The following is a 12,481-nucleotide window of genomic DNA, read 5'->3' on the forward strand; positions in this document are numbered from 1 at the left end:
CACTTAGGTGGTTTCTATTTTTTTGCTCTTACCCAGAATTTACACACATATGTTCTCACAAATGCATATTTATCTTAAAAATAAGTCCCTAGAAATAAAAATCTTATTTCATAAGGTAAAAATAGTGTAAATTTTATTTTGTATTATGATATTCTTCTAAAAGATTTACTAATTTATTATCTCAAAACACTAAATTAGTTTTTCACATCCTTTCCAATAATGTGTTATACTACTCTTATGTAAAAATAAAATGTGTGATTGTTAAATGTTGTTGGGTTAGCTCTGACCCATAATAATCCTATGCACACCCAAGCAAAACTCTTCCCTGTCCTGGTCCATCCTCACAGTTGTTCCTACGCTTCAGCATCTTGTTGCAGCCACTGTGTCAATCCATCTCCTTGGGGGTCTTCCTCTTTTCACTGCCCCTTTTCTTTACCAAGCATGATGTTTTTTTCCAGGTACTGGTCTTTCTCAACAACACATCCAAAGTATGTAAGATCAAGTCTTGCTAGCCTTACCTCTAAGAAACACTCTGGCTGTACTTATTCCAAGACAGACGAGTAATTTATCTTCTTTCACTTGATAATTAATTTCCCTCTAAGTTCTTATTTATTTTGATTGTGAGGGTAATGGAACAGAATATAAATCTGATCACATAATTTATTCAGGTTCTTCTTAAGGACTCATTCTTTCAGACTTCTCTCTTCTTGTATTCTTTAAGATGATAAATTTGGGAGATGTAAATTTACCAGCTCTTTATAGTGTAGTTCTCAGATTGGAAAATTTTCCTCCAGGATTCCAGTTCATGCATACACAGGTTTATTCCAAGGAAAGCATGTTTAAACATGTCTTTGTGGTTAATGAGTCATGAAGACAAGTTACTTCAGTAATACACTTGTTCTATTCTTCTTAAGGTACCTTCAAAATAAGGTCCAATAAAAACAGCAGCTTCCAAGTTAACCTACTACTCCAGTTAAATTCAAGGCAGAGAGATTAACACAGAAGTTGGTGGCAACTATTTGGGGGGACTCCAAAAGCATGATCTTGATATGTTTTCTAGAGGGACGCAGGATGATTACAGGAGTTTATTATGAAGTAGCTTTCAGAAAATTAGAAACTGTGTTAGTAAGAGAAGGACAACAAAGTTGCACCAAGCAATGTGCTCTGCTTATTCTTGGATAATCACAAGATCTGCCATACAAGAAATTCACTGAGCAACCTTACCCATTCTGAAGCCGTGAGCTTACCCGCTCAGATATCCCCCCCCCCCCGAACTCAAGAAACATTAAAAAGGAACACTATTTGAGTCCCTCGAGGATGTCAGAACTGTCATTTGGATGTGGTTTATAGTGAAGAGCACAGAATTCTTCTGGATAGGGTTAAAGATATGGGAAGAACATAAAATTCTTCTGGATAGGGTTAAAGATATGGGAACAATGCCTTTAGAAGTGTACAGACCTAATGGGAGGGTATGTTGTAAAACAATCACGTCACATTTTTTTAAAACATTTTATTAGGGGCTCATACAACTCTTATCACAGTCCATACATATACATACATCAATTGTATAAAGCACATCCATACATTCCCTGCCCCAATCATTCTCAAAGCATTTGCTCTCCACTTAAGCCCTTTTCATCAGGTCCTCTTTTTTTTTCCCTTCCCTCCCCGCTCCCCCTTCCCTCATGTGCCCTTGATAATTTATACATCATTATTTTGTCATATCTTGCCCTACCCAGAGACTCCCTTCCAGCCCTTCTCTGCCGTCCCTCTCCCAGGGACGAGGTCACATGTGGATCCTTGTAATCAGTTCCCCCTTTCCAACCCACTCACCCTCCACTCTCCCAGCATCACCCCTCACACCCCTGGTCCTGAAGGTATCATCCACCCTGGATTCCCTGTGTCTCCAGCCCTCATATGTACCAGTGTAAAACCTCTGCCCTATCCAGCCATGCAAGGTAGAATTCGGATCATGGTAGTTGGGGGGAGGAAGCATCCAGGATCTGGGGGAAAGCTGTATTCTTCATTGGTACTACCTCGCACCCTGACTGACCCGTCTCAATCACTTCACATTTTTATATTTTTGTAAGTTTCTATTATTTTATATTAGTCTTTTTTTTTTACTTACTCAGATATGTAATCTTTGGGCTCTTTTGCCTCTTTGGCAGAGTGTCTAACCTGAACTACGCATGAGCTCTTAGCAAACTGAAGTATGACCGCTTATATGTGGCCCCTGGAAGAAAGTGTTCTCACATCCCCTCCATTTAAGAGTATGATTAAGGCCATTTACTGTAGCCATGAAGTCCTGATCCAATTCTCTGCCATCCACTCACTCTCTGACCTTCTTTGGCCTTCACAAGCCCTGAAAATTCTGAATTCCATATTCAGAATAAAATGCCAGGAGCAATGTGTTGTGTCCATTTACCTACCTGCCTCATACTAGCAAGGCCAATGCAATAATTCTACCTCTGACTTTTCCAGGGTTTCTGTGAGGCAAGAGAGTGCACCCTTTCTACCTTTCTTTTCTTATTTGGAGTAAGGATACTGGCCTTCCCACTTTTCTTCTTTCAAGTAATAACTAACTTCTCAAAATAACATCTCTACAGCTTGCTTCCAAGACATACAAGGAGATACCCAAAAAAAGGAAAAATGCTCCCCTGGGCAGAGCTACATAGTACACATTTCCCCCTCTGTGCAACCATTGGACAACTCAATCTGAGTTAGTGCACCCAGAGGCACCTCCTGGGAAAGTCCTCTCTGGTCACAGTGAATTTTTTCATGAAAGTTTCCCTTGAACCTCATTTTTTGTGATGGCTAATTTAAGAAAACAGTGTATGGCTGTGAAATTTTGTTTCCTGCTATGGAAAAGTGCCACAGAACCTATTGTGATGTTGAGCACAGCTTACAAGGACAAGGTTATGGGAAAAACCCAAGTGTATGAGTAGTTTTCTCATTTCAAATAATGTGAAAGGTCACTTGATGACAAACCTCCTCTGGATGTCCATCCTGAAAGGATGAAAATGTCAACAAAATTCATGTACTTGTGCTCACAGACCGACAATGGAGCAATGAAGCAAATTGGTTTTGCTATCAAGACAATGCACCTACACATGCAGCCATCTCAGTGCACCATTTTTTGGCCAAAAAACAGCATGCCTTTCTTTCCCCAACCATGCACCTTTCTCACCTGACCTGGCTCCATGTAACTTCTTTTTGTTTCTGCTAATTAAGAGGGACATGAAAGGACAGCAATTTGACAACGTAGAAGAAGTGAAGAAAAAAATGAGGGAGGTGCTGCTATTCATCCAGACAGGTTTGAAAAATGTTTCCAAGAATAGAATCACAGATTTGACAAATGTATTAAGTGTAATAGAGAGTACTTTAAAGGTGATAAGATTGTTTTGTAAAAAAAATTAAATACATAGCATTGAAAAAATTTTCCAGTTTTTTTGGGGGGGGATATCCCCTTGTATATTGGAAGATATGGAACAGTAGACAAGCTGGTCAAGGTCCATAAACTGGTAGATATTTAAACTTTTTTATACATCTTACAACACTGTCAAATTATTCCACTTTTTCCTTTTTGCTAAGTTAAAAATGGCATCTCAATGTTTACATTTCTATGGAGGAAAATGGGGATTCTTTTGCATTATATAGAGTGATTTGAATCCTTTCTGTGGAGTACATTGTATAACGCTCCTTAGTCTATGGTTCATCTAAATTGTGTTTATTATGGATTTTTTTAAAGTTGTTAATTCAATGTGGTTAAAGTTGCTAACATTTCCTATAGTTTTTATGCTTGTCTCTTACTCAAGAAGCCCTTTCACACTATAGTCATACAGATAATCTCTTTTTCCTCTAAAAATTTAAAAACTGGATTTTTACATTAAACATTTATTTATTTATTTTTAACATTTTATTAGGGGCTCATACAACTCATATCACAATCCATACATATACATACATCAATTGTATAAAGCACATCTGTACATTCTTTGCCCTAATCATTTTCTTCTTTTTTTTTACATTTTATGAGGGGCTCATACAACTCTTATCACAATCCATACATATACATACATCAATTGTATAAAGCACATCCGTACATTCTTTGCCCTAATAATTTTCAAAGCATTTGCTCTCCACTTAAGCCCTTTGCATCAGGTCCTCTTTAAAAAATATTTTTTATAAGATAATAAACTAATTGAATTTTTCCCTGTGAAAATTTACACGTAATTGTTGTTCTCTACAGGTTTCTAATTCTCTAATTCCGTATGTGCAGACATCTGTTTCTGTTTATCTTTTACAATGTTATATCAATTCCACAATGGTTTAGTAACTTCATGTCAAACCTTATTATCTGTTAAACTTGCCCCCTATGTTGGTGTTCCTTTGTTCTTCCTGTCACCTTGCACTTCCACTTGAATTTTGGAATTACATTGTTAAGCACTATGAAAAGTCCTCTGGGGATTTAGTGAAAATTTTATGGTATCTATTGATTAATGTGAAGATTCAGGATATTTAATTTTCTCATCCATGAGCAAAAAGTTACTCCTCATGAATAGCCTATAAGAATAATGTGCGTTTAATATTTTTCTGTATGCCTACACAATTCTTATTGTACATACAAAGAATTAAAAACACACCAGGATTTATCTAGTGTGATATTTTCATTGCTTTAAACTGGGACAGAAATACATTCTAATTTTTCTAATTGGGTTATTTTATCAATCTAATTATTTTATTTTGTTGCTTAGCCTTTCTACTCCAATAAAAAATTATCATCTTGAAAACCCACAGGCAGGTCTATCCTGTCCAGTTGCTTTCAGTTTAATAAATGATTGATTTATCTTATGATTTTTCTACAATTATTACTTTATTACCATTTGAATGGCATTCTCAAAAACAGAATGCTCACGGATCTTCTTCTCATGGTGTTACTCTGGAGACACGGGAGAGCTGTCTTTAAGAGGAAACAAGTTTAAGAGGCCATTGTCCCCACTATGCCTCTCCTCTGCGATTTAGAGGTTCATTGCAAACCCAAATCCTTTCCTACCCTCTATCCACACATGGAGAAAGAGGTGGAAAGGATTTTTCATCTGATTTTGCTAACATGCTTTTTCCTTTTTCATAATTGCTGCCTGGGGTTAAAATCATGGAAGCATTGAACTGTTAAGCACAAGGTTGACAGTTCATACCCACCTACCAGCCGCTCTGTGGGACAAAGTTGAGCCTGTCCGCTCCATTAAGTTGGAGCCTTAGCAATACTATTACATGGGAATGATATGAATTGAAGTGAACTTGATGGCTTTGTTTTAGTTTAGTTTGCTTGGTGTCTTCTGCTTTGTGGGACGGTTTTATTCTGATATTCCATGTATGCTTACTGCCATCAAGTCCATGCTGGCTCACAGTGACCCTATAGGACAGCATAGAGCTGCCTGCGTGAGTTTCTGAGACAGTCGCTCTTTATGAGAGTAGATAGCTCCTTCTTCCTCGGAGTGGCTGGTAGTTTCTAGCTGCTGACCTTGAAATTAGTAGCTCCAAGCATATTCTTAGTGCTGGTAAATGTTTTTCCAGTCGTATGCCCTGGTGGTTATTTCACTGAGATCATAACATGAAGGGGAGAATAGAAGGATACGTTCCAATAGGCCAGCTTTTTTATTGACTTTTTTGGCATTGCTTATTTCTGTCTCAGTAGTCACTGGTTATTTCTGAAGGTGGTGAAGGAGGATTTAATAACCTAAGCATAAAGAATATCAGGCAGATACATCATTTACAATGGCAAAACAGAGTATCAATCTTTTAAATCACAGAAATCTCATCTATAGTAAATATCTTCTGTTTTGTTTCAGAAGTTGGCGTCAAGTGGGATAACCTCTGGACACAAGCCCTCCTTGAGGAAAACCTCATCTTTGGCTATATTTTTGGAATGCTGTTACTTGATGCTTTCTTGTACGGCCTCGTGACTTGGTATATAGAAACGGTCTTTCCAGGGCAGTATGGTGTGCCCCAACCGTGGTACTTCTTCCTTAAGGTGAGTTCTAATGCTCATGCTGTAAATGGCAAACCTAGTTCGATTATTTATAATAAAAGCAAAAGCTTCTTTACAGAACAATACTCTATAGAGCAGTCTTATTGAAATCACATCAATGTCTTGAAGTTTTCCACACATGAAAATGTGCACCAATATATAAGAAACTGAAACCCCAAGTATTGTAAATGGTGAGCAACATTTCTCTTCAAACAAAAGTGGTACCCAGTGGATTCGACTGGAGGATACAGAAACCTAAAAGCCTCTGTAAAAGGAGTGCTCCGATAGCATCCTGTGTGATGGTTTCTCAGACACTCGTTGTGAAGGGATTAGACATTTCTTTCATGAGGTCACGCTACCTCTTTCCTACCCAGGGTAGCCCGGTTTACTGGAGGACACCATCTGTGGCTTGCTCTTCACCTTCTTCCTTACGAGCACTGGCGAATCTATGGTACAAATAAGATGCTCTGAGCCAGTGTAGTGAAGGACAGTGGCTACGGCACCTTTTGCCTATTGTGAATGTCACTGCTAGGAACATTCATGTAGAAATAGCTGAATATTTGTTTTTAATTCTTTTCTTTTCTGGTGACTCCCATGGTCATTCTGTGATTAACTTTTGGAGAAATACAAAGCTGATTTCAAGGTCTCTAACTTCTCCATATCTTCTTAGTACTTTAAGTATTCTATTTTTTTTAATTAAAGCCATCCCAGTGGGTGTGAATTGAGATCTCACTGTGGTTTGATTGTTATTTACCTAATGATATTGGACATTTTTCTATGTACTTGTTGGGCATTGGTATATCCTTTTTTAGAAAAGCACTGCCTTTCAAGTACCATGTCATTTTTTAAAAATTAGGATATATATATAAAACCTTTTGTTGGCTAAAGGTTTACAGAGTAGATCATCAGTTTTACACTAAAAAGTTATTCACCTTTAGTCTTGCCTCTTTCCCTGCAATCCCGTTCTCTCAATATACCATCACCCATATCACTTCCCATTTTTAATTGCCTTTTCTTTCTTAACCCTTTTGAACTTTGTCCTTGGATAAATGTTGGCCTTTTGGACTCAAATAATTGACCATTGTAAGGTGTGCATACCTCACTAGTGCTATTATACCCTTTATAGAACTGCTTATTGTCTTGCTGAAAATTGTACCACAAAAATGAGTTCAGTTTCAGACAAAAGGGTGCATAGGAGCCACAGTCTTAGTGTAAGTCAGAAAGTGTTGCTAGTGTGGGTGATTAATACATGTGTGGGTGATTCCAAACAAAGCCTATTGCAACATGCTATCAGTGGATAACTACAGACACGTTTCCTCAGCAATACATGTATTTCAGTCTCCTTGGGTGCTTTCCAAACAAACCTCCAATCAAAACAAGGGCTTCTCTAAGGATCTGTTGTGTCACTGAAATTTCAGCCAGAGAGATCAACTCAGAAGGTTATGGCAAATTATTATTATTATTATTATTATTATTATTATTATTATTGAAGGTATTCCAAAAGAATAATCTTAGGAAGACATTTTAAGGAAATGTAAAACTTGATTAATGAGGGAAAATGCTAGGAAATTTGCATTGAGGAATTTTTGTAGATCACAATAATGGACCTATTCATTCTTGGAGGGTAGTAATAGATGTTTTGCAAACATTTCAATGATAAATCTTACCAAATTCACATTCCAATTATGATCTTGCCCCTCAAAGAATGTTTATTTATTTTTAATTTTTGTTAATTGGGGGCTCTTACAGCTCTTATCACAATGCATACATATATCCATTGTGTCAAGCACATCTGTACACGTTGCCATCATCTTTTTCAAAACATTTTCTTTATACTTGAGCTCTTGGTATGAGTTCCTCATTTTAGTTTCCCTCCCTCCCCCATGAACCCTTAATAAATTTTTTTCATGTCTTACACCAACCGCTGTCTCCCTTCACCTGCTTTATTGTTGTCCATCCCCTAGGAGGGGTCATACATTGATCATTGTGATTGGTTCCCCCTTAAAACACCTGCTTCCCTTGACCTCCTAGTTTTGCTACTCCCCTTATTGGTCCTGAGGGGTTTATCTGTCCTTGATTTCCTGTGTTGTGAGCTCAAAGAACATTTTAAAAGAATATGACTGAAATTCCTCAAGGATGCCAAATTGATGTGATATAATTCAAAGAGAGAGGAATTCCTTGGAAAAGGGGTTAGAGAGATGCAAACACTACTTTCAGAAGTGTGTAGAACTTGGATGAAGGTCATGTTGAAGAACATCAGCTTCACATTTTGATATTTTTATTTAATAAAGATCTCTACAGAACAGGATTCCTGCATGGTTTAAAATCAGCAAAGATGTGTGTCAGTGTTGTATTCTCTCACCATACCCATTCAGCATGCATGTAAGTAAATAATGCAGCATCCACATTGGAGAGATATTTATTAACAACCTGTGAAATCCATATGACACAACCTGGCTTACTTGAAAGTGAGGACTTGAAGCGCTTGCTGATGACGACCAAAGACTGCAGCCTTCAGTATGGATTACAACTCAATGTAAAGAAAACCAAAATCTCCACAACTGGATGAATAGGTAACATCATGATAAATGGAGACAGGGTCAACATTGTCAAGGATTTTGTCTTGCTTGGATCCACGATCAATACTCATGGAAACAGTAGTCAGTAGATAAAACAACATACTGCATTAGGTAAATCTGCTGCACATGACCACTGTAAAGTATTGAAAATCAAAAATGTTACTTTGAGGACTAAGGAGCACCTGACACAAGCCATATTTTCGATTGCCTCATATGCATATGAAAGTTGGACATTGATAAAGGGGGACTGAAGAAAAATCAATGCATTTCAACTGTAGTGTTGGGAAGAATATTGGAAGTAACATAGGCTGCCAAGGGAACCCACAGATAGGTCTTGGAAGAGGTTCAGCCAGAGTGCTCCTTAGACGCAAGGATGGAGAGACTTCATCTCATGTACTTTAGATATATTGTCAGGAGAGACCAGTCCCTGGAGAAGGGCACCATGCTTAGTAAAGTAGGTGGATCGGCACAGTGGCTACATCAATGGGCTCAAACATAAGAACAATTGCGAGGATGGTGCAGGACCAGGCAGTGTTTCGTTCTGTTGGACACAGGGTCATTATGAGTCAGAACAGACTCGCTGGCATCTCACAACAACATGAGTTTGTTAGCAATATCTTTATTTACCTTTGTATAATCAGGATACTCTCTTTATCAGATGTGTGATATACTAGTTTTCTTTTCTGATGAATGTCTTTTTACTCTCTTGATTGTGTCCTTTTCTTATTAAAAATTTACAATTGTGACGTCCTGTGGATCTAATTTTCCTTTTGTTGATCATGCCTTTAATGTCATATCAATTGTATAAAGGATTGTGATAAGTGTTGTATGAGCCCCTAATAAAACGTAAAAAAAGAAAAGAGGAGAAAAAAAAAGAAAATGATTAGGGCAAAGAATGTACAGATGTGCTTTATACAATTGATGTATGTATGGACTGTGATAAGAGTTGTATGAGTCCCTAATAAAATGTTTTTTAAAATGTCATATCTAACAACCCATTGATAAATACACTCTTATGGTTTCTTTTATGAATTTTATAGCTTGGACTCATATTGATGTCTATAATTTTTGTCACATCTTACACCAACTGATGTCTCCCTTCACCCACTTTTCTGTTATTCATCCCCTTGGGAGAGGGTTATATATTGATCCTTGTGATTGATTCTCCTTTTCCCCCCTACCTTCCCCTTATTCTCCTGGTATCCTTATTCCCATCATTGGCCCTGAGGGGTTCATCTATCCTAGATTCCCTGTGTTGCGGACTCTTATCTGTAGCAGTGTGCATGTTCTGGACTAATCCGATTTGTAAGGTAAAATTGAGGCCATGATAGTGAGGGGAAGGAAGCATTAAAGAACTAGAGGAAAGTTGTGTGTTTCATTGGTGCCATTCTGCACCCTGACTGGCTCATCTCTTCCTTATGACCCTTCTCTGAGGGGATGTCCAATTGTGTACAGATGGGCTTTGGGTCTCCACTCCATGCCCCATCCCCCCATTCACATTGGATATGATTTATGATAGGTTATCAAGTAAAACTACAGGTACATGAGAAGCAGCAGAAAAAATTATAACTAGGACCTTATAAAAATGAAATCTTTGTATTTATTAGAAGACTAGGAGGTTTACAAGAGTTGAAGGCAACAGAGGCAAATACTGTTTTGTACACAAGTGCAATATTGGTGATCTATAAGTTGATCAAGGAGAGTGGGAAGATATCCATAAATATGTATAGGTTTGACAGAGGATATTTGTATATGTAGATTTACCTTAGCTACAAATATGCCTGAATATGGGAGAGCACACAGCAGGCAAAATTATGAAAATTGAGATATGAATAAATACCTTGAAGGAATGAGTCTCTGAATTTCATGGGACACCAAGGTCAACTGGAATTACCGTTCACAAAAACAATGTTCCACATGCATACTTTGATGAGTAGTGACTGGAATTTTAAAAGCATGAGCTATCTAAGATGCAAATATTCTTCTTTCTGCATCCAGAGGAATGAAGGCCCATGAAAATTAAAAGACGCATAGAAACAATTAGTCCAATGGATTAATGGGCCACACAAACATCAGCCACCACAAGACCAGAAGAACTTGATGGTGCCTAGCTGCCAGTACCAAATTTTTGAAAATAAAAAAAATCATATTGATGTGAATGATGGGGAGGGCAGAGTGGAGACCGAAAACCCATCAGTAGTCAATTGGACTTCCTCTGTCAGAAGGGCCATAAGGAGGAAAGGAGCCAGTCAGGGTGCAGTATAACACCATCAAAACACACAATCTTCCTCTAGTTCTTTAATGCTTCCTCTCCCAACCTCCCACTATCATGACCCCAATTCTACCTTACAGATCTGACTAGACCAGATCATGTACATGGGTACAGATAAGAGCTAGCAACATAGGGAATGCAGGACAGATAACCCCCCTCAAGACCTATAAGGGAAGTAGTGATACTCAGAGGGGAAGGGAAGGGGGCAGGGAAGAGGGGGAACAGATCACAATAATCAGCGTATCCCTCCCCCCCTCCTAGGGGGATGGACAACAGAAAGTTGGTGAAAGGAGACAGCGGTCGGTTTAAGACATTAAAAAATAGGAATAATTTATAAATTGTCAACAGTTCATGGAAGAGGGAGGCTAGGGGAGGGAGGTTAAAAATGAGGAACTGATACCAAAGACTCAAGTAAAAAGAAAATGTTTTGAAAAAGATGGCGACAACATATGTACAGATGTTTTTGGCACAATGCATATATGTATGGATTGTGATAAGAGCTATAAGAGCCCCGAATAAAATAAAATAAAGAATCACATTAGAAGGTCTTGGGTAGAGTGGGAAGAAATGTTAACCAGAACTAAAAAATCATGAAAGAGACCAGGCTCATGTCCTTTTGTCACTCTATAGGTCTATAACTGAACTCACTCTGTGTTAGACTAATCAACCATTTAAGATTTTTTAAGGCAGTATTTACTCAAGGGCAGAGGGTTAGGAAACAAGAAGAAATGGAAAAAGGAAACACTAGAGGAAGTGGGATAGTACTGGCACAATGAGATGATTGAAACGAATGAGTTGAACCAAATGTATATAAACTGTTGAATAAAAACAGGTCTGTTTTTTAAACCTTGACCTAGATCACAATAAAGAGCAAAAAATAAAGAACAGAGGGCTGAAAACAGGAAACAGGAAGTAATATAAGTGATGCTATATTGAAGAAATTACAACCAAGTAAAATGCCTGTGAATTGAAGAATGCAAAACAGATTCTCATCCCTGTAAACTTTTCCCCACTTCACAGTAAAAAGTTAATAAAAATAAAAGGATTTTGTCAGAATAGTTAAAATAAAATGTACAGACTGGGAAAATTCTTCGGGAATGATATATCAAAAAAAGGGTCCAACATCCAAAATACATATAAAATACCTACAATGTATCAATAAAAAGACAAATAAAAAAGAACAGTAAAGAGAATATTCAGTGGCCAATAGACATGTAAAAATGATGCTTATTCTTACTCGTCATTATGTTGTTGCTAGGTGCCCATGTGTCCATTCCAATTCACAGAGACATTGTCGAAGAAAATGAAACAGCGCTTGCTTGGTCCAACACACTCCTCACTGTTGCCTTGATATCTTTGTTGCAACTATTCATGGCGTCAGTCTTGCCCATGGAGGGTTTCTTCTGTTTCGCTAGCCCTCTATGAGGCAGGATACCCTTTTCTTGATATTATGTCCAAAATACTTGAAACAGAGTCTTGCCACACTCATACTAAGGAGAATTCGAATTGTTCTTCTAAGACAAATTTGTTCTTATACCAATCCATCGTATATTAAATATTCTTCCCTCGCACTGCTTCAAAGGCATCACTTTTCCCCCCTGC

General features: G+C 37.8%; 1 protein-coding gene across 1 annotated transcript in view; it reads left to right on the top strand.

Moving 5' to 3' along the window:
* The window catches only part of LOC142422893 (phospholipid-transporting ATPase ABCA3-like), a 186,061-nt gene that overhangs the window by 63,285 nt on the left and 110,295 nt on the right, over positions 1-12,481 (top strand). The window contains exon 6 of the mRNA XM_075528113.1: positions 5,850-6,031. Within this exon, the coding sequence (XP_075384228.1) occupies positions 5,850-6,031 (182 nt within the window). The remainder of the gene's footprint in view (positions 1-5,849; positions 6,032-12,481) is intronic.

This window comes from Tenrec ecaudatus, chromosome 12 (genome assembly GCF_050624435.1).
Source record: "Tenrec ecaudatus isolate mTenEca1 chromosome 12, mTenEca1.hap1, whole genome shotgun sequence".
Lineage (NCBI taxonomy): Eukaryota > Metazoa > Chordata > Mammalia > Afrosoricida > Tenrecidae > Tenrec > Tenrec ecaudatus.